This window comes from Colletes latitarsis, chromosome 9, assembly GCF_051014445.1.
Source record: "Colletes latitarsis isolate SP2378_abdomen chromosome 9, iyColLati1, whole genome shotgun sequence".
NCBI lineage: Eukaryota > Metazoa > Arthropoda > Insecta > Hymenoptera > Colletidae > Colletes > Colletes latitarsis.
In genome coordinates this window covers 29,479,775-29,506,330 of record NC_135142.1, presented here as the reverse complement: position 1 = coordinate 29,506,330, position 26,556 = coordinate 29,479,775, and the positions used below count along the sequence as shown (strand labels likewise).

Here is a 26,556-nt window from a genome sequence, read left to right as displayed (position 1 = left end):
CCCCCGAAAAGGAATAAGTCTGCGGGCTTCTTGGAATACCTAGACCATTACACGTTGCTGAACTCGAAATAACCAACGGCCGGTCCTTGCTCCACATTTTTACGTCGGCTCTCGCAAAATTAGCCACGCAAGATGTTTCAGTTCTCCTTCGGCGTCTCCCCTTGCGAATTTCTCGCGTTCGTTATTCGATAATCGCAATTAAAATGCAAACGTTCGTTCATCCGTGCACTTCGAAAGGTCGTCGGATCGTTAAATTTATTCGCCGTGTAATAGAAACTCCGTGATTCATGGTCAATTTTCCAAGGCCTTTTATTACTAAAAAAATAATTGTAGACACGTTACGTAACAACGTTAATATTATCGTTCTATTATTATTAATATTGTTATTAATGTCGCGCAAACGACACATTTATTACACTAAGAAAAGATGACTATTTACAACTGGGCGGGGCGTGTGGGAGTTTATAAACGTTTACAGTGGAAACAGTACTGAAGTACTATTCGTAAGTAGTACTCGAGCAAACAGTTTTAACGCTCCTCGATAAATATTTCTATAAAGAAGTGTTGTTTCGGTCTCTTAAATTCGACTAACATAAATATACGTATGTACAGCTTAAAACGAACGATCAAATTACGAATGTTCGATTAAAATATATATATATTTTTTTTCTCATCTTTTCAACATATATACTCTTTCAATCTTAAGACGCTTCGAAGCGTACGGGCGTCACACAGCATTCTCACACAACGCGGAACGAAAATCGGTATACTTCGCGTATTTTATTTACATAACGAGATCCTCCGGTCTCCTTAAGCGTAAATTCTTCTTTTTCTTTTTTGCAGTCGTAATATAACGTTACAACATTCGTACTCGTTTCACTCGTTATCGAAGTACATGTTCCTCACAGAGGCACGTGTTCACGTTTCTGAGACTCTCGACTACTCTTTTGATTTTGTTCGATATACAAACGTTAACTTCGTCCTTTGTTTTCTTTCGTTTCTAAATGCGTTCGACGACGACATTTATGTACACATACATATTCATGTATATATATGTATCGAGAAACCGACTATTTAGTCTCAAGAGAGTAACATACTCGATACAGACACGCTAATACTTGTACTCGACGGAGTTCGAATCATTCTATTCTCTATCTATACCCGTGTCGCGAGAAATGCGCGCACCAGTCGTTCCACCGATACCCTCATCGAGACGTGAAACGCAATTCGTACATCACGCGTGTCTTGTTTTCAACGTGATCCACGACGGTGCGCAAATCTGTTACGTAATCTGCATGCACATTGATCGACCAAAAAAAGAAGAGAAGAAAACATGATTGATAAGCGTGTTCTGAGATCGATCGATGCTCCTATACTCGGACACCGACCACGTTTTGCCTGAGTCTCGCGATCGCGGGTAAGTAATTCGCCGCCGCGCTGTCGTCCTCGTCGCTGCTGTCGGAATCCGACTCGGGAAGCGGTTCCGGCGTCGCGCCCAGTCTAACCAACTCCCTCGCGAGTTGCCCGTCCAAGCAGAGAGCTATCTGATAGGCGGTGATGCCGGCGTACGTCTGCGTGTCGAGACAAGGCCTGCATTCTTGCAGCAGAAACGCGACCACCGATCGGCAACCGCGTTCCACCGCGAGGTGAAGGGCCGTTTTTCCCGCCAAAGCCTCTCTGGCCTCGAGATCCGCCCCGAGACGCAACAGAAGTCGCACCAGCTCCACCTGACCCGAGGAGGCCGCTATGTGAAGGCACATCTCCCCTGAAACGAAACAACACGCAACGTTAGGACAATGTTAGTTTCCAAATTGGAAAATTTTTAGTTTCTTCAATCATACCACCTTCATAATTACAGACACACGATGTGATACAACTTTTTAGGGGATCACGGTTGCTAGGACTTCTTCGAGGATCTACAATTCAAGGTCGACGAAGCTTGAGTTTAGATCCAAATATACAAGACATTTGAAAAACATTCTGCTGTATTTTTTTAGATCGAAATAAATAAAAAGTGGACGCGATCTGCTCATTTATCAATGGTTTGAACGCATTCTTACATCGTTCCTCATGGTAGACGAATTAGAAAGAAAGGTCGCATCGTAACGCGCTCGGATTTAGACTCGATTTCTATTTCCCAATCAAACAAATTTAACAGGGATGCAAACGTCGACTTCAGAATGATGCGACCGAGTCACATGCTTCTAGGTGATATAGATAGAACTAGGAAGACGCGGTGAATCATTGTCGTCGGAGGCTTGGCTGGCGTCCCGCGGTCCAAACTAGGTTCGTACCGATCAAAGTAACAGCTAAAATTAACACTGCCTCGTTACCGACAGCAGCATGCACATTGGCGGAATTTAATTACCGATCTCGTCGCGCTAGGGCCCACTAGAGCCGCGGCTCCGACCGATCTAACGCGAACTGAAATATTTATGTTTCTATTCCCGTCTACCGAGACGCGTAAAACGCGTAGAAAAACCTTTACGTTTCTTGGAATTTTCCGCGCGATCTAACCAGATACAGCGCACCGACAATTTGCAATTGCAACGAGGTTGACGACATTGTTCTTAAACTTGAAATCTTTTACTGATTTCCATTTGCACGCGCTACTGGTACAATATCAGTTTTTATTATACAGGCTGTTCGGCCAACCCTGGGAAAAATTTTAATGGTGGATTCTAGAGGCCAAAATGAGACGAAAATCAAGAATACCAATTTGTTGATGGGGGCTTCGTTAAAAAGTTGTTAACGTTTAAAGTTACGACCTTACTGAATTTTTATCTCGAAAATGCGCAAGATTTCGAGGGTATGTGTAATGACCAAAAATGATTGTAATTGACCCTCGCAACCGAAAATAATTTTTTTAGAGCGATTTGAAATTTTTCAATTTTGTCGAAAATTTTACACCTTCTCGAATTTTTTTCTAAAAAATGGGTAGGATTTCGGGGGTATGTGTAATGACCAAATATGATTGTGATTGACCCTTGCAACTGAAAATAATTTTTTTAGAACGATTTGAAATTTTTCAATTTTGTCGAAAATTTTACACCTTCTCGAATTTTTTTCTAAAAAATGGGTAGGATTTCGGGGGTATGTGTAATGACCAAATATGATTGTGATTGACCCTTGCAACCGAAAATAATTTTTTTAGAACGATTTGAAATTTTTCAATTTTGTCGAAAATTTTACACCTTCTCGAATTTTTTTCTAGAAAATGGGTAGGATTTCGGGGGTATGTCTATTCACCAAAAATGATTATAATTGACCCTTACAACCGAAAATAATTTTTCCAGAACGATTTGAAATTTTTTAATATAATTGTTAATAACTTTTTAACGAAGCCTCCATCAACAAATTGGTATTCTTGATTTTCGTCTCATTTTGGCCTCTAGAATCCTCCATCAAAATCTTTTCCAGGGTTGGCCGAACACCCTGTATATCAAACATCTGACGAGTATTCCATTGGTATTCCGAATATAATTATTGCAGGCAAACAAGGAAAAGATTTTTTAAAATACCGTACGATGACTAACTTTAAATTACGAACGATGATGAAATACGAAGAGCGTTTCGGACGTCGAAGGGTTAACAAACGTTCGAGAGTTTGAAAGCGGGCGTATATGCCCACCGGTTTCCACGCCATTGTGGGGTTTCCCGAGTCGAATCGAGTCGAGAATATAGCGACACGCAAATAGTCCGGCAGGTATTTTTAAATATCAAAAACATCTGCTTCGGGGCTTCTGTCTCATCGCGCGCCGCGTGATGTAACGCGCGCGTGCACGCACGCACGCACAGACGACGCGCCAAAATTCCGCCGTCGCGCGTATTCCGAGACCCAACCAGAGTATTTCGCTTCTTGTTTTCTTCTCCCTCCATCCGGCCTCGCACCTCTCGCGAAATTCTCTAGCGACGGTCTCATCGACGCGCCGACGTCTTGCACCTTAATCCATCTCACCACCCCTCAACCCACAGATATTTTTCATATTTGCAACCCAAAATGCACAAATCTTTCGTTCAACGCAATTTCGATACGGAGACCACAGTCACGTTCATATGTCTTTCCGTTTGTTCGTTTCAGATGAGCAGAATGCGTAAAAAATTGACGTCCATACTGGAATACGCCCCTTTAATCGTTTCATTTGATCTCGTCCACGAACACACTGATTCGTGCACCTTTCTAATTTCGGGACACCGAGTACATTCGATAAAATTACACGCGAGTGTTTACGTTTTCCCGCCAATCGATACGCGAACCGTGTACGTCACGGGTATGTACGTACGCGACACGTGTAATCGGTACATCGGACACGCAAGCTTTCCAGTAATAGAGTTATACGAACGCGTAGTTTGACCCCCACAGAAAGTCGTGTCGCTTCAATGTCGAAAGCGTTCTTTCATCGCGGATTTGCTCGTTATTTTCCCCAGATACGATACGTTAACTTTGCCTCGTGATATTTTTATCTATCCCCGACCGTTTTAAAAATACGATTCTTCCCCGACTAATTAGATTCATTTAATACGGTTTTCACAATCGCGCGCTACACGCTTCGGAGTTAAGAGAAAGTTCACGGTTCGAACGTCGACGGGAGGATTTCCAAGCGATTTTAACCGTCGAAAAGACGAAATTTCTTGCGAGTAAAGTACTTAATATTCCGTCATGGTCCAAAAGCGGCCGTTACGCCAGCTGCACGGCCTCCATGCTGTAAGCTCAGAATGGAGTACGAGGATGACGTTACAGGGGAATCCCAGAACTTCAAAAAGTAGTTAACGTTCGCCGGCTGAACTTTTCCCGCTTCGCTGCTTACCAGATTCGAACGTAGGCGAGAGACAGGATCAACGCGGAAAGATCACGAGGATCGAAGAAAACAGAGAAACAAAGATCGACGAATTACGATCGAGCGGGTAAAGACACACGAACACGTGGAGGAAGACAATGACGCGGGGAAAAGTCTTCTGACTAAACTTTTCCTCGAAGAGTTCAAGAACTCGAATTGTTGGGTGAAGAAAAAGGGCTTTGATCGAACAAAAATTTTGGAAACGATAACGCTTTGAGGAAAAGAAATTAAACTTCTTTGCAAATGAGGAAAAAAATGATAGCAGATATCGTGTTGATTATAGTTTCGGCGATAAAGACTTGTTTACATTATACGTGTACCAAATCTCGTTAGGTTCATTAGTATCGGGGTTTTTACCGATATTAACTCAGAAAACATTATTAAAGTTGGACACCGCAACGCGCGACGATTCCATCCGAGCAGGTAATTGCCTTTACAGCAATTAAGTTTATTATTTAAATTGAACGATTAGTTCAATCGCGTCAACTACGAATAAGGATTGAACCTTTAACGCTTTGCGTTCTTCGATTGTTACTTTCGAATTTCGATACGATAATGTAGAAATATGTTCGAAGATACAAAAAGGTGTTACAGAGAAAAAACAGCGATATGTAAAATGTATTTGAGTCACAAGACAATCTGTAGAATGTGCTATTACTTAACAAAGAATCAGTAATTTACCTCAGAGATAAGATATAGTATACAAACTACTGAAGTACTTAGCTAAGTTTATAAAAAGTTTAACGTTTCGTTTGTTTTTATCAATTTTAATCTAGAACCACAGTCTGCATACTTTACATGAATACCTTTATCGACTGTTTGGCCCACCTAACACGTTGACGATCTAACATTTATTTCCCTCGACATCTAAGCTCAGGAATTTGTTTATTTAGTACCTCGATGGAAAGTTCTGTCGCGAATATATCCGAGTGACGTGGCAGTGAACGTGTTAAAACGTGGTCCAAACGGAAACAGACGCTTATGACTCTTCTGAAAAAAACGACCACGTTCGTCGAACAATCGACGTCTATCGGTTGCAACGAATTGGCAATATCGTGCTTCGGCTCATGGAATTTCCAACCGTACGAATGAATTGCGACGAGTAACTCTCGGTCCACGATGAAATCATGGGAAAACCGCGCGTAATCGCGGGTTACAGGATTGTTCTCTGCGAACGAACGCGCCTGCGATGCCCAATGACTGTTGCTTTGTTGCGGTAAAAGCTGTTAGGATTTTCCGACGTTTCGCTGTCCTCCGCGAACGATGCTGCAGGCGCGTCACGCGCGCTTCCTTCCCTCTTTACAAAACATCTAGGATTCTCTTTATTGTCCCCGGCGATGGGATTGTTCGATTCTAAGTATTTCGTTCCTCTTCATTGTTCATCGATAGCGCTACTCATCTCCAAGTATTATCGTGTCTCACTCCACAATGCCGCGCCACAAGGTTGAATTTACAACGCTAAAAACTTTGGTAAATGCTCTTTCAACTTGTCGACGTGTATTAGCATAACAAGTATCTCGTAAACGGTTCAAATTACAATAAAGTTCAATCGGGAAGGGGCGTATTTCGAAGATTGTAATTGCATTAACGCGTTCACTGTCCGGATTCTCAGCGACGTATCCAACAGCACGGCGTTAGGACCCATATACGAGGCACGGACAGCGAACGTGTCAACACTATTTCTACCAAAGGTAAAAGACAAAGGAGTTATTTCCTTCGTCTAATTTCGTTTGTTTAAATTACGCAGCAGATCGTTTTCTTTTAAACAAACTTGTATTGTTTGGTAATCTTTCTTTCACTCCCTCTGTAATTATTTTTTACTCATGACAAACGGTGATCAGACGAATAAATCAATGTTACAATAAATCCATAAATGAAATTGCTCACCGTCGTAATTTCGTTGCTCGAGATTCTGCGGCAGTGCAGGTATTTTCTTTCCAGGCAAAAGGTAGTTCCTTTCGACCGGCGTCAAGGGATCGGTAAGGGCCTTCGCGCAGGCAATATCGCCAGTCGCGCACGCAAGGTGCAGGGCCGTGTTTCCACGAAAATTCCTTAATGCTGGATTTGCACCTGCCAGAACCAGCCGTCTGACTATCCTCGGTTGTCGCGTCAATACGGCTAAGTGCAGAGGGGACTGACCGTCGTCGTTCAGGATGTTCAGAAGGCACAAATGCGGTGCCATTCTTATTAAACTGAACGCAGCTTCCAGAAAACCTTGCACTATCGCTATGTGCAGCTGCCTGAAAAATCGAAAAAAGAACAGTGAAACACGGTAACCCAATGTCCTTCGTTCGAGCACAGCTGATACCAACATACTCTGCAGGGAATCTTCCTTCAATATCGAACACGTTTCTAACGAATTGTTCCATCTGTTTTTTTTTTTTTTTTAACAATATTATAAAAATAAAAAACACAGGATGTTCGGCCACTCCTGGGAAAAATTTTAATGAGGGATTCTAGAGGCTAAAATAAGACGAAAATCAAGAATACCAATTTGTTGATGGAGGCTTCGTTAAAAAGTTATTAACGTTTAAAGTTCCACCCTAACTGAATTTTTTTCTCGAAAATGAGCAAGATTTCGGGGGTATGTCTATTCACCAAAAATGATTGTAATTGACCCCCACAGCTAACAATATTTTTTTCAGAACGATTTGAAATATTTTAATTTCGTCGAAAAATTTCACACCTTCTCGAATTTTTTTCCAGAAAGTGGGTAGGATTTCGGGGGTATGTCTATTCAACAAAAATGATTGTAATTGACCCCTACAGCTAACAATATTTTTTTCAGAACGATTTGAAATATTTTAATTTCGTCGAAAAATTTCACACCTTCTCGAATTTTTTTCCAGAAAGTGGGTAGAATTTCGGGGGTATGTCTATTCAACAAAAATGATTGTAATTGACCCCCACAGCTAACAATATTTTTTTCAGAACGATTTGAAATATTTTAATTTCGTCGAAAAATTTCACACCTTCTCGAATTTTTTTCCAGAAAGTGGGTAGGATTTCGGGGGTATGTGTATTCACAAAAAATTGTAATTGACCCCCGCAACCGAAAATAATTTTTCCAGAACAATTTGAAATTTTTAAATTTAATTGTTAATAACTTTTTAACGAAGCCTCCATCAACAAATTGGTATTCTTGATTTTCGTCTTATTTTGGCCTCTAGAATACCCCATTAAAATTTTTCCCCGGGTTGACCGAACACCCTGTATACCAATATGATCGTTACTATTTACCGCATAATTTTCGCGGTCTGGCAAAGATCTCGTTTCCTTCCCCGACAAACCGATTAAGTTGGCTGTTATTCGAGACCGAGCATGTGTTTACGTTACAGTTCAATGTCACTTTTACGCTGATATAATCATTTTCCTTGTTTCGTGTGCGATCTATTTTTTTCCCCCGCGGTGCAAAGGTCAACGTTTCGTCAGCGACGAACAGACGCGCTTTTCGATAAATCTCCGATCACGCTGGTGTCGCGGGTTACGGTTCTTTGTCGTGGAAAAAGCCGCGCGCACTTCCGCGCCGGAAGCTATTCCGCCGGGAGCCATGGATCGTCCCGATCCGTGTCTCATCCTCGCTGCCCGGGCTCACGTGTCCGCGATCAAACGGATCCAGCCTGTGATAAATCTCGCGTTGCAACAGTTCAATCGGTCAACGCGCTTAGCAATGTAAAACACGTACGTTACGCGCGATTCGCATGCACACGATGACGCGCAACTATATTCGCTCCGATCAACATGTTTTCTATGCGCTCATAAAAACAGCAATTGTACGCGATAATGGTATTTATCTTGAAACATTGTCCGTATTATCGTTTTACACGACGTCGATATGATCGCGAGCCATTGCCCTAGATTTCCACGATGGCATTCAATTGCTTCCGACAAATCTTCGTACTAGTTTTTAATATGGACTTAAATCTCTTTATTAAGACATACAACGTAACCCTTTCCTCTTCAAATCTGTCGCTATTAGGAAATTGTCTCGCATAAGTGTTCTTTACGTTAATGTCGCGAACGTCAAAACAAGGAAAATTTCTTCGTAAATAAGGAAGTAATTATTATTCGCACAATGCCTAACTTTGACGTACACCAGGTGTACATTCACGACGATAGCACTATTTAACTCTTCAACGAGGGTAAAAGTGATATTCTCTACGTATTTAACGATTCGCGGAAGGCGGTTATATTTGTTTGACGTAAATCATAAAGTCGTTATTTCGTGGTCGCGAAGAATTACGTCCCTTCGTAGGTTTGCTATTATTACCCTAGTTTCGATCGACACGCTTCGAAACATTAACGTCGCTTCAAAGCATCGCGGGCTACAGGTTGCAACGGAATTGCGCATGCGTCGGTCACGTTGAATTACATCTATCAAGCGAATCCCTCAATTCGTTTTCCCGTAAACAACCTTAGTCATACGCGAGATTTTGCGAAAATGACGACAGATCTATGCGTGCATCGCAATAATTGCGGAAGCTATGCTTATGACAAATAGAGCGACCTGCACGAGCAAATTAACGCTTTATCGGTCGGCTGTTTCAACCAACGTCAATTCCGCGAACATTTTTCTTCAACTTTCGCATATGAAAAGACGCAGTTTGGCGTCAACGGTCACTAATCGTGGAAATCAAAAGACGTAGTATATACTACGTCATTCGTCGTTAAAGCGTTAAATAGATACTGCATATTATCAATAGATCGTCCAAATCCAATAAACTATTTTTTATTCCGAATAACGGTAACCAGGAATCTTTTTAATACTGCAAGTTTACTTTTCGATTTAACGAACTTATGATTTTACGAATCGCGTGATCATCGAGTACATATCGCACACTACTAATCTAGACCAGCAGGCGTTAAACGTAAACATTCAAATACGTTCGACTATAGTCGAAGTACAATACCATTCTATAATTGGAACGTTCGCGTTGAATTATCGATTAATCGGTTCATTGTATCATTATCTCGGACAAGTTATTATTCTCGTAAAACGTTCCTCGTGACTTCCTTTCGAAACTGACGATGCGCTTTCACGTGAAAACGCAAGCAGAGATTGGCTTTTCAGCGTGCACACGAAACAGTTTTAAAGTACAGCAATTATCTACTTACGTGTCGCCGTCGTCGTCCTGTGTGTAGTACAGCTGCCAAGGTTCCTCATTGAGCGGTTTTTCGGTCGATCGTTGAGATTCGCAATGTCGCAACGTCGACGTTTCGTGTTGACGTTCGAGTTTTACGGAGCTGACGGGCGTCAACTCGACGGTGGGTTCGACCTGAACCTTGCCGCTCGCGAGAGCATTTAAAGTAACTTGCTTCAACGTGAGTTGGCTCAGGCTTTCGCTGAGCCCGAGATCCACGCCGCTGTCCGCCCTCATTGGTTCCGGTGCCACGGGCGCGGTTGTCGCAGCATTCGATAATTCAGACTCGCACAATTCGGAGCTGACTTGAAGATTCCCGCTGGACAGGAAACCGGAATCTGCGTGGCCCGTGTCGCGTTGCTCCTGACACTTTTCCTCGCTGCTCTCTGCAACATTTCTCTCCATCGGTGTCATTCTCGACGGATGCCACATTTTCGATTCGACGTCGATTTCGATCGATCGGACGGATCGGCTAGTCCTGCCCCGCGTAGGAGAATTACTAGCCGCGATTCGCGCGATTGCAACACACGCGCTGACAACGAACTGTTTCCCTTTTTATATAAATCGCACCGCGTATATTATCGATAAAAACTGAAACTGGTTGGCGGGCTTAACGATATTATTCGTTCGCGTCGATCCTCCAATCGAAGGAACACGTTCGACTAAACTCTCTTTCGTTCGTTCGCGAGCGACGCCACTGCTACGTTTACTCGAACTCGAATCGGTTCGATCGTTCTTCCTCGTCTGACACAGCTGTGGCTTGCCTCTTCTATGTACGTTCGTTTCTTCGTTGTCGTCGTCGCATTCTCGTTTCGACTGGCTCGCAGGTTAGTCGGGAAGAGTCACTCCGTTCTACGAGATCTCGCGTTCACGGGGAACCGTTTGCGTGTCGCGTCAGGTTGGAAGCCCGAACGTTTACGGAAGCAAGGCCCGTGTGTAGTTTTCGACAACGGGGGGGAAAAAAACAGATGTAGATTCGTATCGTCGAAAACACCAACCAACGCGCTGTCTAAAAACGAACTGACTGTGTGCCGTTCGGCGACGCGCGGAATAACCTTCCACGATGATCACAGTGTACAGCAGCGCCTCTGGCGGCAGTCGAAGGCACGCGCGTGCTCCGAAAGGGGCAGAGTAGGGGTGGGAAAACCCATCGTCCTCTGGCAGGGCCAGCTGCTGCACGTATACACTGTGTACTCGATTTTAACTTGGTATTCTTTAGATAACCAGTTTAGAAAAAAGAAAGCCGGATCGGAAAGCCCGTAAAAATTTCCCATAACTACTCACAGTGGGTCACCAACAACACGTCCGAATATTTGTTATCGCGAACTTTGACGAACAATACGGGCAAGACAAAATAAATATTTCGAAATATCGTCTCGACTAGGAAACGTAATTCCTCGAGGCTCGTTATCGAGAAAATTTGAAGAAAATCTGCTAGTTTTAGTAACGGTTACGAAACATTCGCTAGAAACACAAGAGGCATCGAAGGTCGCACAAATATTATGAGAAATTACCGATTCACGTTAATTACCCGTCAAAAGTAGCCCAACTAAATATTAGTGTCTAAGAACATAATAATTTCCGTTTAAATTATACATATCGCAAGAATATCTTAAAATTCTTTCGTTACAATTCTGATAATTATATCTTTTCTTCGAAGTAACGTTGATTTATTTCAAAAAATTATCCAGTATAAGTAAACGACCGTGACGTTAAACGAAGTCAACAACGTCTATTTCTTAAATTGTTTTCAACGAATCAAAAAGATTACGTTGCGGAAGAACGGAATTTCAAGAATGTTTGTTGCGCCATTTGCAAATCTAAACATTTGACCGAGCGAACTTTTCGTACTTCAAACATTTCCTACCCAGAGCTTCGTCGTATTTACATCGTTCGATTTCCCTCGCAGGTATTTGTACCTGTTCGTATTTTGCCTACCTGTCGTTCCCTCTTTGTTCCTTTTTCTTCTAAAGAAATTTAAATCTGAACGAGCGGAGAATATTCCTTACGCGACAGAGGAAAGTGTCGGTATGTCGCGAACGATTGTTCAAAAACACGTAGTCCCTGCGCGAAGATGTGGATTTCACTGTTCCACTTTCTTTTCGAGCGGGCTAATCTTCGCGATGCGAAACTCACTGGAAATTCCGCCGGCATTTCCGATCTGGAGGCTAAGCCGATATTTTGCGGTAATATCACCGGTTATTGCTACGTTACGATACCGAGAAGGTCCACGAGGGACGTTCCAAACAGTCAAAACAGATTTTTCGATCTAATCATCGGTCGTTTAAACACGGGGTTTCCCCAAAAAGATGGTTACTGACACTCGTTCTTAAACGAGAAGCCTATACCTGTATTATCGTTCGTTGCACAAACGACCGAACGCTCTGATAATAACGGCCCATTGAGAAAATGTATGCTCTCTCCTAATCCGACCGTCAGTTCTATTGGTTCGAAAATAATGGCCTATCGAATCGAGGCCGCGTGAATTGGGGGCGATTAGTCGTAAAAGTCGCGTGTGCACCGGCGAAAAATAAAGTCCGTTGTAAAAGCATTTGTAAACGATAGTCTTAATCCTGCGCCCCTCGACGCAAGTGAATTATATAATTTTACGTAATCGTTCGTCAACGATGAACGTTTCAACGGATGTCGTCACTTTTTTATCCGCGTTTGCCTACGTCGCGATGGCACGATCGCCTGAAATCCATCAACGAAACTCATAATCACCGTGAATCGCGCGATTCGTTGTTAATTGTCAAACAAACGCCCGACAGAAGGAGAACAAACTATTTCCCGCAGCGATAAATTATTTTTCACCGTAATAACATTATCGGTGATTTCTATCGTTAAATTACGGACGATCTTTTTTCCATTAGGATAAAAACTTTTTTCCGTTAGAATGGGCGAGAGGGGCGCCAATGTACCCAAGCTATCTGGGAAAAACCTGACTGCGATAAGCTCGGGGTATTGTATTATCTCTGCATCGTTTACAAGAACCAATTTACAGATATACCTCGCCATTATCAGCAAGTTAGTCGCTACACCTTGAGTTGCGCACTTTCTGACCATTGAACCTGCATTTCGAAGAATTAAGAGCTTAGAAGCAACAGATACATTTGGGGATCGGCTAATTCCAACGTAGTACCTTTTCGAGGTTAGCTCGAACGAAATCGCGACAAAAGGGAATGATTTACAACGAAACCATGAGCCCATCAACAAAGAATTTTTCCTACTGTTTAACAACTTGCTTTTTTTTCGTAAAGTTCGACACATTGCGTATACTTTGACTGCACAAGATCTGGGAAAGTACGATGACTCAAAGACGATGCAGAAATGTATTAATCGATGTATTTCCTCGTGATTAGTTTTGATAGGTCCCTTAATTGTTTCGTTTAATGGAACAAATGTAGCAATCTCGAAGAAACTGCAGGGTGCAAAGACGATATCAACCTTGACTGCAGAATGCCAACAATTCACAACCGGTTTAGAGAGGTCGTTTTTAGACACTGGAATACTGGGTCCAAAAAGATGACCATGAAAATATTGAAAAACATAAATATCCTACCATATGCCCTACGAAGTTACGTCGTTACTCAAAACAAAATTTATTCTTACAAACATGAAAGACGAAACGAACCTAACCAAAATCCAATTAGTACGGCCCTGTAACCAACAAACTGCTACCCCACTGGGAAAAACCCATTCAGCGGCTCGCACCCAACAAGGGTATCGTTTTACAGACCTCTTGAAATTGACTTTAAATCACTATACGTATTTGTTCCATCGACCATAACCGTAAGATCTGTTTCAGGCAAGATTGTGTTTACGTTTAAATTCGAAATTGCTTTAATTTACGATGCATGTTGTCTCGCGTGAATAGGCACGCGCGATATTGTTTAGAAAAGTCTAACAATGAAATACACGCCATTAGAAATATCACGTTCCCTTCCTTGCACGATAAACTTCATTATTAGCGTAACTGTCCGAATAGAAAATAAACACGATAGGGAAAACAGTACAAGAAAATCACACGTACCGATTAAGTACTATTTAATAACACATGATAAATGAAAATAAAATCTGATTTTATTCGAGTAATTACTCTTTATAAATAACGTTTACACGTACTACTTGATATACCTCTATTAATGCTGATAACAAATCTCTAAATGGTAAGGTTTAAGAACCGCTAATAAAACTATGAATAATTTTGCAGAGAAAACCTGTTAGAATCAAACGATCATACATATGGTCGGTAAATTAAGATGATTTAACCCTCTCGGTGCTGGAAATTTATAACTCGGCATTCATCGACACGCGAAAGTTCCATAAACTTATTTATTAAACTTATACACACATAAACGTTAATCGTGCGTAGTACGTGTCCTGAACGCTTATAAACAAATAAAATAATGGTCCATGCAACGACTTAGTACACACTCTAGATCTTATATCGATCGCCAATCGAGTAGAGCAAAATATTTTTTAACGATAAACGATTTAATCGAATACACGTAAAAATACAGGAGATATTAATAAAGAAGGAAACTGTTATGCAAAATTTAATTAACCACTTTTTGAGCGAACGCTTACCTGTCAATAAGGGACACCTTCGGGAACGTGAAGAACAATGAACAACGAACTGATTTTATCGATGGGAAACGAGCCGTTTGTGTTATAAGGAAAAACCTTTACGCGATGGTATTTTGCGTACGAGATTATATATCGAACATGCAATAACACAAACAAGCAACTAATTCGCGCTAACGCCGAGTGAAACGTAGCGCAGCGTACGTAGTCGAGCTCCGAACTATTTGTAATCGACTAAACGCTACTGGCGCACGGAATTTATGTTTCTTTGGGAAATACCTAATGAAATCAAGTACGCAGATGCGGGTTGACAAAATTTTTAAACACCATCATGGGTAAGACATTGTCGGGACCTTTCGTTAGTGTGAAATTAAAATGTAAAGGTCGATGTAATGTCATGCGATGATTTTCACGAATAACGGTCACGGATTTTCGCGTTGTGCAGATAAATATAGTGTCTCGGAGAAGTATTTTCTTATCTCCAATATGGAGAAGAAAAACAAAAATAAATTCAAATTTTATTTTAACAAAATATAACAGGAACACATTATGCACTGTTATGTTCGAGTATTCCTTGCCTTATAAGCGGTTCACATACAGCTCGTGGTAATAGATGATATGTATTCTTCTTTAACAAAATAACTTGACCATCTTCAAGCTCCAACTTTCCAAAATCCATCACGCATTTCACCTGCAATCAGAAGTATTTTTACATGATCAAGTATTATTAATGGTTTGAGTACCAGGGATAACAGATTGCAAATTATGAAATAATGCTTCTTTCATGTTAAAAGGTAACATATAAATAGCATGATAACAGCATTATGTACCTCTACATAAGGAGTCTTTGGAGGCAACATATTTGCAGTTAAATTAAATCCTTGATCTTCTCCCAAAGATCTCATATATGTAGCCAATGATTTGTTATATGTTTGAAACCACTGAACTTCTGCATTTAACAAATTTGAATTTATTTCTGGGGGTAAAATGCTTCCTAACTCCCAACGTAGGTCTCTTAATTTTTGCATTCTGTTATATATATATGCTAGGATGCATCTTTTGTTTCTGGTCAATGCTATGTGCCTAAGCTGAACCGATGGCAACAATGCCATATTGTCAGCATTTCGAATGGCATTACTGAAATAAATGTTTTCTATTTGCCAAGCAAAAAATTATATAAATAGCTGTAACTGTGTACAAACCTATCCAACATGTTTGCATCATAAAGAGATTGCATCTCCTCTAGAACTTCCTTAACTATTACTTCCTAGGATTTAAACATATACCTTCGGTTACTGAGTAAATTCTAAATAATGTAATATAGTATTATGCAACCTACATTAAACGGCTGTACATCAGCACATAAATCTAATTCTGTTATAAGCTTAAAAGCTTTCCTTCCGTACATTTTTTAGAGTAATCTTCTACCCTTGTATAATGGTTCATAAACATTTGAAGTCACACGTTTGTGTTGTTTTACGAAATATATTTTGTCATATACATAATGAGAAGTGCATAAAAATATTCTTTTGCTATTCGAATCCCATAGAATGACAAATAAGAAGCAACGAGTATAACAATGAGAAATATTTTAAAATCATTTGTTGCAACACGGTATAAACAAACTGTTAACGACAAAAAGTAGAGACATCTATAAAATGGTACCTGATAATACCTTCTAGCGACATCTTACGCGATATGTGTAAGTATTGCGGTTGAAAAAGCAGAAACGACATAGGCTTCTGCCAGGGCCGTTCCCGACGGAGGCTATTTAAAATAAAAGTTAAATTTCCCTTGCACAATAATTGTTTAAAGCTATGCGTGTATAGATATAAAAATAAACGTTGCATATCAAATTCTTAATTGAATAATATTGAACTAAGAAAGGCGGCAATATTGTTTTTGCACCTGGGCGGGAAAGAACATAGGGACAGCCCTACTTTTATCTGAAGCACCGTGGAAACGAATCGTGTTTAGGTTATCGTTTTAATAATGTATACCGCATGAATACACAACGAACAAACTACTGTTTGTTAAAATGTCGACGATACTTCGAAATATTGCTACGAAGTTACAAACATATTCACATCAAGCGGTAAAATTCTGCACGGCAGTTGTAAATGAAAAACCCAGTCAAGAAGTTACTCCGATCATCATCAAGAACAGCTACAGGGATGATAATTTCGTTTACCAAAAACAACGGCAAGTTTGGCTGGAGAATTTAGATACGGTCGAAAGGAAGAAATTAGGACTAGTGTATCTGCACCCTGATATTTACGGAGCATCACCACGAATAGACATTATTCATCAGAACGTTAGATGGCAAAAAATGTATCGCTTCGTGGTAATTAAAACACTTTATTAAATAGGTTTAAGCATTGTTAGTAAAGGTGGCATGCTCGAAATCCATCGAAACTATTCCGAGTTTTGAGAATTTGAAACATTTGTTTATTCTACGAATATTAATGAATTCTTCCCAAAAATCTACTTTGGACATCACCAATTATTGCACGTGTATTTGAAGGATTTAAAGGATTTAATTTTAACTTGTTTGACAAATGTTTAAAAGCAAGGGCTTAAACTTTATTGTTTAATACAGGAATTCGTATTTCTGTATGCTTTCCAGTCTTATGAAACAGAAGGAAGCTGTTATTCGATCCTAAATTTTCAGTCTAACTAAAAAATTTTAGATATTTTTGATAGGGTTACCTGTGTGGCTAGCCTATGCAAAGTTACTATATCAGAAATTATTCTGTTAGTAAACCTTTAGTATTTCCTTTATTTTTATTATTTTCTAGAAGTGTTTGCATCCATTACTTTCTAATTTTCTACCTTAGCTTTTTCTTAGATACTCTTGATTTAGAGGTACGAAAGTTTCGAGTTTCGAGATCTCGCGAAGTTCGAGATTCGGGTTTTACGAAACTAAAAATAAGGTTTTAATTCACAGCTGATTGTTAGCTATGAGATAAAGAGTCTTTAAAATTGTAAAATACAATTATCGATATTTGATTTCAGTCCTACGCGCATACAAAAACTCGCGCGGAAGTAAAAGGCGGTGGTAGAAAACCTTGGCCTCAAAAGGGAATGGGTCGTGCGCGTCACGGAAGTATACGTTCGCCATTATGGAAAGGCGGTGGCAAAGCGCATGGTCCCCGAAGTCCTACCCCTCATTTTTATATGCTTCCCTTCTTTACCCGTGTCGCAGGACTCACATCTACATTGTCCGTAAAACTTGCTCAGGATGATCTATATATTGTTCCTGATTTGGAAATTCCAACGGAGGAACCCGCTTTTATAGAAGAGTTAATTGAAAATAGAAATTGGGGTCCTTCTGTACTTTTCGTCGATACCAACGATATTATGCCCACTAACATAACAGCAGCTACCGATTCTATCGATCACGTTAACTTGATGCCTGCGTACGGTAAGTTGATTGTTAAAAACCTTTAATGCTGCTGTACTTATGTTATATTCGCTTCTCGTTTGTTTTTTAGGATTAAATGTGTATAGTATGTTAAAACACAATACTTTAGTTCTTACCGAAAGAGCTGCACGTTTACTCGAAGACAAACTATTATATCAAATGAATAGATCAGATTATATGAAGCTGTTAAAACCATTCAAAATTGATCAACAATAAAAAAAAAGCAACAAAAACGAATTCAATAAATGTTTAGTATTTGTCGATGTATATTTAGTTTTATTACCAGTAAATAGTTTTCTATCCTTATAAGAATTAAGCGAAAATTATGACTATAATTATATCCCTTACATCCAACCAATCCTGATATGAAATTTTTCAGTCCTAATTTAACAGAGGTCAGTTTTTTTTTAATGTTGGCATACTTGCAGATTTTTTGGGAACAGGCTGAAAGATAAGATAAGTACAATAAAAAAAAAAAGACGTTTGATCACAATTGCACAAAATTCTTACCATGGGATGAGGATCCCCGCCTAGCATTTTTTCGCGAATTGCCCATCTCAGACCAGCGTGTTTAGCTTCTCCAGGAAAGGACATCTGTTTCCATTCTTGCTGGTACTTCTGATACAGTTTAACTGGGTCAGATTTTTTAATACTTAAACTCTTTTGGGCTTCTGGTTGTAATCTCCATGGTCTAATGACTACAACAATGTAAAGAAAAATTGTTTATTTGTACATCTTGAAAATATTAAGGACTTACATGACTTTGCTCCAGACTGAGAGGTTTTTGTAGACAATATGCTTTTTGCTCTACCACTTCCAATACGTTCGTGTTCATAATCCAATATATTTGGAGCACTCATAGGACGAACAGGTTGCGATGTTGTTGGTTCTTCCTGTTGCACTATTTTGTGATCCTCTGTTTTTGCTTTATATTTTTTTTTTGTATAAGAATCCTGTCTCATGCATCGAAGACATTTTTCTTTATTTTTCAAGCAACTATTACTACTTTCATCATCACAGGATGCACTAGTAGATTTAACATTGGAACGGTCAGATGTTTTCTTGGATGTTGCTTTTATAATATCTATTCTTTTTCTTGTACCTATATGACTATCTCCAGAATTTGTAGATTCCTTATTTTCTTTGTCCTTTGATAAACACTTTACTTTCACCTTTACAAGAGGTTCGTCGCCAAAAGAATTAGAAGTATCTGTAGATATTGTATTCACTGCTGAATGAAACTCCCTTCTCTGTTCTCTAAGAATTTCTTTGATATCATTTTGCTGTTTACTCAGTATTTTCTGTTTAATCTGTTCTTTCCTCTGCTGTCTCTCGCGTTCCTTTATTTTCCTATACAACTTCAAATCTTGCAACACCAAAAATAATATAAATTAGCACAGACGTTTAAAATATTTAAATCATAACAATTACGAACGAAGAAATAAAATGCTCCTTTGTCACCTTTCATAAAACCTTTAAGTTGTTCAGCAGTAATCCCAACGAATCCCAAAGAATTCAGAAGAGCGAGAACCTCTCTTGGATCTTCGTTCATTGTTAATAAAATAATATCAATTTATAACAATATAAAATGACAATGAAAATTATCACCGTTTGTTTTCGTACTATTTGAATGACAGAAACGTTGAAACCGGTTATATATCTACGACCATAAATTAAATACAATTGCATAGATGGTTGTCCAAGTCGTATTTTATGTTGAAATATAAATTTTGAAACGAGTCTTCATTCTATGGAATGCATATATTCAATGATACATCAAAATAAACACTACAAGCCGCTGTAACTCATCAAGCTCGCCATCTACCGGTGGAAATGTTAACTAAGAAGAGCGCCTGTTGGAATTTGAATCGGTGAAAGGTATTTTTCATGATCGATTATGGCACTGAAAAAGACTTGTGTTCAATGAAATTTTGTACAAATTACGACCCGGTTTCGATAAACTTAAATGCCCGCCGGTAAATATCCTCCAAGTATAAATCGTTTCTCTCATTAAAGAATATTCGTTATAAACGTGCGCTCGGCGAACACTATAATCCCGTGGCTGCGCAGAATCTTTCGCCTGCGCTTGATTTAAGTTTAACGAAGCATGGTTAATTGTGCATCAGTCCGAACAGAGACCTTCATTGAAAATGTTGTCTGTAACGCACACGGTTTTTCTAATGGTCGCCGCAACAATATCGAATCCATTCCCAGGTAAATCTATGCATCGTATTTCTCGAATCTCGCGTGTCGTTAACAATTTCTTGCGCGCGTCTAGGGCTCGTACAACGCGATAAAATTATTCTAAATATACATACTAAACGGGAGCGATACGATGGGTGAAACACGTAATTTTTACACCTCAATTACTTTCGTAATGTTCCAGTTAATTATCTGTCTTCTTCGAAGTTTGTTTAGTCGTACGAAATTGACTAAGAACGGGAATATTTTTCTAGACACACAAGCATCGAGGATAGACGACTTGGACATCCCGCTTGTAGTGCGTAATAATACCGGACCGATCGATCTATCTTGCGTTTATTACGTCAGATCGGACGAGAACGGCCTCGTGATAAAGTGGTACCACAACATGGACCAAATTTACCAATGGATACCGCCAAGTAATTTTGCATTAAGTTGTACAATTAGTCTGTTAATTTTATACTACTAATATCCCCCATTAAAATTTTTCCCAGGGTTGGCCGAACACCCTGTATAAAACCTACTTTAGCAATTTAATATAATATAGTTGACTCATTAAAGCGCCATCGTTGACGCAAACGGACTTATTACACAGTAAAATACATAATCAAACATTTTAAAACGACTGGATCGTTCATTTGAAAAATTATTTTCTCTAATTGTGCGTATAGTGCCGCCCCAGGACGCGGGAGTTATAAACGGATTCGTCGAGTATCCCGAGGAGAATTTGAAGCATCCCAATTTGAGATCAGTCATCCGTTTAAAAACAATCACCGCGCAGATGAGCGGAGAATACACATGCACGATCAGTACCTTTCAAGAAACCAACTCAAAGAGATCGAGAATGATCGTTTACGGTAATTCTGTGGGTTGCGGCGAAGTCTCGATATAATCAGACACAGAGGCAAACATTTGTATCGATGCAACACTCTGTAGTTTAAATTGGATTAAGCGGAACATCGATACTCGAGACTCTGCTCCACCAAAGACAATGCTCGATACTGTTTCGAATTACGATTATTATATTGCAGTGCCAGAAACGGACGCAACAATCTACGTTTCGTCCTACAACGATACACATATGAACCTCACGTGCGTGGCGAACGGAGCGCAACCGCGACCGATTCTAAAATTTTACATCGAAGGATTAGAGGTTGTTGATTATTACGACAGAACAGAGGAAACGGAATGGTACAGAAAAGATCAATCCGTGAAACGCACGGCATTCATTAGGAACACTTTTGAACCGATTTTACTAGATTGCGAGATTTCTATACCGCGCACGAATTACAAACGGAGGGAAAGGATCGTCTATTACCCCGGTTCGAGTAATTCTAACATTTAGTTGAACAGTGCTCGGATAACTGAAGCCTTATTAATAACATACAGGGTGTGTAGAGGCCAAAATAACACGAAAATCAACAATACCAATTTGTTGATGGAGGCTTCGTTAAAAAGTTATTAACAATTAAATTCAAAAATTTCAAATCGTTCTGGGAAAATTATTTTCGGTTGCGGGGGTCAATTACAATCATTTTTGGTAAATAAACATACCCCCAAAATCTTGCGCATTTACGAGAAAAAAATTCAGTTAGAGCGGAACTTTAAATATTAATAACTTTTTAACGAAGCCTCCATCAACAAATTGGTACTCTTGATTTTCGTCTTATTTTGGCCTCTAGAATCACCCATTAAAATTTTTCCCAGGGATGGCCAACACACCCTGTATAAAATCAACTTTTAAATCCCTTTAACATCGTCATGTAAAAAGGAGTAAATTAATTCGATCACTGTATCCAACGGAACACTTAAAAACTTTGTCTAATAACAAAGTTCGATATCGATAGTATTTATTATCGTGTGATTTTTCTTTTTCCATTTCAGTTGAATCTTTATTGCAAACGAGCACCGCGACAAGATATCAAATAATGTCTTCCAACACCCACACCGTCATCGTCGTTTTATGCATATTATTATTATTACTGCCTTACTAACGTTCGATGTTAATATTTTAATAATGCATAATCTCGTTCCCCCTTCGTACTTGTTTTTTACTTAAATAGGTTCTTTAGATCCCTTACCGCATTTTCAACAAAGTTGGTTCAAACTGACTGACGGACTCGTCTAATAGTAATGGTATTTCGACTTGGAAATTTCACTGAATATTATATCAAGGCAGAAAATGCGATTGCGTATGCGTTAAGGATGAAGGAGGCGACAGTGGCTGGTGGGGGTCTATATCTTGAGGTAGCGGTCCTCGACAGGATTACCACTTGGTCTCTGACGCTCATCCGTGAAGGATTGGTAAGTTGACATCTTCAAAATCATTATTGTACATCCGAGCACAACACTTTGTTGCAAAACTCTCCTTACATATATTCTACAATGTACCCAAATTAGATTGCACACATCTTAAATACAACGCGCGCATTATCCAATCGTTTCTTTACCCATTTTTATTAGAGTGCGTCGATTTCAATATTGAACACTGTGAAGAGCAAACTAAGAATGCGATAGACTCTGTATAAAACAGAAAATATTACACGAACAAAATTGATGTATTTTAGTAGAAAATAATAGAAAATTACGTTGAGAATTTACGTTTCGATACTCGTTTCGGTCCTCGTCAAAATTATTATCTCGGACACCCACAAGAATGCAAAATTTCTAACGAACACAAAATGAAAATAATTTTATATTTTTGTTCAAGGCACCTACTTATTTTACGTACACACTTGTTGCACCCAAGAGTGGATTACCAATCATGAAGATGAATTGTACTTGCGTGATGCTGTTTCTTGCAAGTAAGCGATATCACTTTTGTTAAAGTAAATCTAAGGCATTGTTCGACTTATTCGTTTAAAAGATGTCGTTACATTTTCGAAAAAAATATTATTCTTTTTATAGAAATCTATATGGAATTATATCTAAACGATTTTGATATCAATCTGTATGCAGAAATATTAATTAGCAATTAATTTGTAATTCGTGGCGGGATAAATATATCTTTAATATCAGTAAAAACAGTAATATTCTGATAATTATGGAACGGTCGGTGCGTCAAAGGATTTTGAAACAGACGAGATCGTCAATCACACTATAATCTCTTCTTTAAGAAGATAATCCCATCAAACAGTGCATTACCTAAAGCAGACGCAGCGGTACCGTTTCATTTATCAGTGATGTTCTTACTATACATATAATATAGAATCTCGCTGCCATAAATTACGATTAATTTTACAGAATTTTTTTTTTAATTACAAACCTTGAAAGAACGATCGGCGATCCTAGATTTCCTCTTCGTCGATAAAGTTCCGTTAAAGTAGATTCGTGCGTCTCGAGAGCCACATCTTGGATTGAAAATTCTGAAAGTTTACAAAAGTCTGATCGAGTTACGCGTTACTTTGCGCGCCATATAAATGCAATAACTTGTAATTACTTACTTAGCATTCATAACAAAGTGTTGGAATTCTGTTACGGTGTCCGTAAATGCATTCCTTTGAACTAAGTAAATTGCAACAAAATGTGAGTGTGATCCGTGTGTTATAGTATGCGCGTTATGGACCTTTGGAGAAACTTTGTCGTGCGACCAGTGTGGCCGAGAGTGTGCCGACATATGCGGTACTCGGCAGTTTCGCGCTTGCTGTTTCAACAACATGAAGAAAAGGCAGTACAATGTCGGATTAAAATTATGGATGAGGCCACGCCGACATAGGATGCACTTGTACCCGGTTTACGATATGCAATAATTATTTATGGAAAACGGCGTAACATATATGCAACAATTTTATAAAACTGCACAGAATTCGTTTTACTTCTGTGTCGATGTGCTTCACTGAATTTAACGGTGTTATAAAAACTATATATACTCAGGGATAATTTTGATTTTATAATGTGAATTTAAAGTGTTAAACGTACTATAATTTCGCTTATAGTTACGCTATGTAACTTATTAAATATATAGAATATTTTCCTGCTGAATTTCGTTGATCAATAAAAACCATTTTAATCGTGCATTATTCATGGATTTATGTTCACACTGTTAACATAAAATATTTTTCAACGTTTATTTTTAGTCTTTTTTTATTCGATTTTTACAAATAGTCAATATTGTAAGATGTTTGCTGTAAAAGTATAGTAAATTCAATTATACTATATTTAGGCTATCGAACGTTGTATACGTTTAATCACTTTTTTAAATAAAATTGACTGATTTGTTTCGTCAGAACATGCATCCAATTTGTTCAGTAGTTTTTTGCTTTTATTCCTAATCATGTTCCATTGTAATTTATCCAAACCTGGGTAGGACTCTTTGTTTAAAAGTATCGTCAAATCTGCCTTACATTTAACATTGTCCAATGTTACTAATTTCCGTGAGTCTCTCTTTTTGTTCGATTTCTCTGGTTTTGTCGTAACATTTTCGTCTCGTTTTGTACTTGCGCCTTCTGCCGTTTCAATTTTTTTACTATTATCCTGAGTACAGATTACCTTATGTTTCTTTCTTTTAGTAATTACAGATAAATTTGTATGGTTATTATTAGTGAATTCGTCCTTCTGCTGTGCAGTATGTATTAAACTGAAAGTATGTCGATCTATAACTTCTGCAAAATAAAGGCTATGGTTAATTATATGTTTATTATAAAACCTAATATCCAGTGTTCAATTTTTATACCTCCCGTATCGTCGTTGGCAAGTCCGTTTTTGTTTTCATCCTTCGGTACAATATTAGGAATAACATTTTTCTCCTGTGCATATGTTGATATATTTTTAACTTTTATTTCGTTGTCTTCGTCCGACTCGTCTTCGCGCGGAATGATTAACTTAAACATTGTAGTTGTCAATCCAGAACTATTAGGAACACTGTACAAATACAAATTTATTAATTATGAAAATTTTGTGTAACAAAATCTATTGTTATACATTTCGTACTTACCTTGGTGTAGGTTCATTTATCCATGGTAATGCTAGCCATGTTTCTAAGTTGTTTGTAATTTCATAGTCTCTGGAAAGCCAGTCCATTCCTGAGGCTTTAAATGTTTTTAAATATTGATATAAACCATTATACCATGTACAAGACTTTTTAATTAAATGCCTTGATAAAATCCTATAGAAAAATATACCCCCTAGATCATAAATGATCGATGAATTTTTATTAAATAATTAATGAATAACATACCATATTCTACTGATAACAGCATATGCAATAATGGAAACAGTCCAAGCATGACCTAAAGCTATTCTACATTTGAGGAAATGAGCTGCATGTTTTGAGACTTCTTCTACGCGTACCATAAGCTTTGCAAAGCCTTGAGTTCTGACTAAAACAAATTCTAACATCTGTTTACTAGGTAATTTAACATATTTATCATCTACTTCAATATAGTATTTTAAATTTTCATATTCTTTTTCAAGGGATAAAGAAAGATAATTGAGTAAAGCTCTGTTTACTTTGGCCATTGCTTTAACACCTTTGTCATTTCGAAATTTACTCTTCATACGATAAATTAATCTACTTAAAATTGCTGCTTCCTTATGCAACAATTCTTGAGAACTCAAATCTTTTATGACCATTTCTAGGATCATTTGAAATCCTGTTACATCTGAAAGTAGTAACAAACAAGCAGATATTGTATTGCAATGCTTCCATTACAATCTTTATTTATAAAAAATAGGTTCTTCTAAATTTTACCAAATTTTTCACGTTCGATACGAAAACTTGCATTTGGTGGATGCTCCAACTGTTTGAGATTCCACATAACTTCCATGCTGATTATTTATTTTAGATATGTTCAATTCCCAATGTTAAATATACGTCGGTCAAAACAAAACATAACCTTATTCTTCCCACGTGAATATATTCTAATCATATAATTCATAAAATTCGTTTTTCTGCGTGTCCATTAATACTTTTATAAATTTTATTCTACAATAACATCATATATTTTTATTTGCTAAATCTTGAATAAACATGGCTGTATTTAACATGGGAATCTGAAGTCGAAATTACTTCATTATCAGTAATATTGCTTTTGTCATACTGAATTCTTTAAGTATGATACAAAAATCTAATTTTTGATAATATATACATGGTATATATGTGAAAAACATAACTTCGCATAACTGAATAATTTTGGCAAAGATATAAACCATATAAAGGTTCCCCTGTCGATTTTTCTTAAAAATTCCTTTTTCATTTTTAGTAATTTTGTTTGACGCTCCACAGAAAAGTTGTCTAATACTTTTTTGTAGGTACCTATGGGCCCTACTTCAGAAAAAAGTTTCATTGAAATATATTCACTATTATAGGAGTTATGGCTGTTTGAAAATTGGACCATTTTGATGGGGTTTTTCTCATTTTGCGGGG

At 38.5% G+C, this 26,556-nt stretch overlaps 6 protein-coding genes across 11 annotated transcripts; 2 read left to right on the top strand and 4 right to left on the bottom strand.

Annotated features, from left to right (window-relative positions):
* Positions 1-284: 284 nt before the first annotated feature.
* On the bottom strand, positions 285-10,986 carry Cact (NF-kappa-B inhibitor cactus). Its single transcript, XM_076773304.1, has 3 exons — positions 9,954-10,986; positions 6,726-7,078; positions 285-1,765 (listed from the first exon to the last, which is right to left on the bottom strand). Exons 1-3 carry the CDS (start codon positions 10,409-10,411, stop codon positions 1,371-1,373), a joined length of 1,206 nt encoding a protein of 401 aa, XP_076629419.1. The 5' UTR covers positions 10,412-10,986; the 3' UTR covers positions 285-1,370.
* A 183-nt stretch (positions 10,987-11,169) lies between these two features.
* Positions 11,170-16,259, bottom strand: LOC143345827 (DNA replication complex GINS protein PSF1). Of its 2 annotated transcripts, none has more exons than XM_076773310.1 (4): positions 15,906-16,259; positions 15,769-15,833; positions 15,397-15,719; positions 11,170-15,257 (listed from the first exon to the last, which is right to left on the bottom strand). In XM_076773310.1, the coding sequence occupies exons 2-4, from the start codon at positions 15,788-15,790 to the stop codon at positions 15,114-15,116; spliced, it is 489 nt and encodes a 162-aa protein (XP_076629425.1). In that variant the 5' UTR covers positions 15,791-15,833; positions 15,906-16,259; the 3' UTR covers positions 11,170-15,113. The 2 variants fall into 2 exon arrangements, with proteins under 2 accessions (XP_076629425.1, XP_076629424.1); XM_076773309.1 differs by having other exon boundaries at positions 15,397-15,703; positions 15,906-16,255.
* A 202-nt stretch (positions 16,260-16,461) lies between these two features.
* Mrpl4 (mitochondrial ribosomal protein L4) lies at positions 16,462-18,255 on the top strand. The gene is made up of 3 exons (XM_076773306.1): positions 16,462-16,910; positions 17,582-17,990; positions 18,061-18,255. Exons 1-3 carry the CDS (start codon positions 16,605-16,607, stop codon positions 18,204-18,206), a joined length of 861 nt encoding a protein of 286 aa, XP_076629421.1. The 5' UTR covers positions 16,462-16,604; the 3' UTR covers positions 18,207-18,255.
* LOC143345824 (uncharacterized) lies at positions 18,205-19,661 on the bottom strand. Its single transcript, XM_076773305.1, has 4 exons — positions 19,452-19,661; positions 18,748-19,356; positions 18,501-18,688; positions 18,205-18,434 (listed from the first exon to the last, which is right to left on the bottom strand). The coding sequence occupies exons 1-4, from the start codon at positions 19,540-19,542 to the stop codon at positions 18,387-18,389; spliced, it is 936 nt and encodes a 311-aa protein (XP_076629420.1). The 5' UTR covers positions 19,543-19,661; the 3' UTR covers positions 18,205-18,386.
* On the bottom strand, positions 19,551-26,331 carry LOC143345822 (uncharacterized). 5 transcript variants are annotated; one of them, XR_013080321.1, is made up of 7 exons: positions 25,882-26,331; positions 25,369-25,792; positions 25,126-25,296; positions 24,865-25,052; positions 23,636-24,793; positions 23,458-23,557; positions 19,551-19,612 (listed from the first exon to the last, which is right to left on the bottom strand). XR_013080321.1 is itself a non-coding variant. In XM_076773303.1 (5 exons), exons 1-5 carry the CDS (start codon positions 25,955-25,957, stop codon positions 24,351-24,353), a joined length of 1,302 nt encoding a protein of 433 aa, XP_076629418.1. In that variant the 5' UTR covers positions 25,958-26,331; the 3' UTR covers positions 22,511-24,350. The 5 variants fall into 5 exon arrangements, 1 of the variants encoding a protein (XP_076629418.1); XR_013080320.1 differs by having other exon boundaries at positions 19,576-19,650; XR_013080319.1 differs by lacking the exon at positions 19,551-19,612 and having other exon boundaries at positions 22,511-23,557.
* On the top strand, positions 20,026-22,996 carry LOC143345826 (uncharacterized). Its single transcript, XM_076773308.1, has 6 exons — positions 20,026-20,204; positions 20,447-20,611; positions 20,864-21,049; positions 21,224-21,514; positions 22,077-22,496; positions 22,903-22,996. Exons 1-5 carry the CDS (start codon positions 20,141-20,143, stop codon positions 22,184-22,186), a joined length of 816 nt encoding a protein of 271 aa, XP_076629423.1. The 5' UTR covers positions 20,026-20,140; the 3' UTR covers positions 22,187-22,496; positions 22,903-22,996.
* Positions 26,332-26,556: the final 225 nt, after the last annotated feature.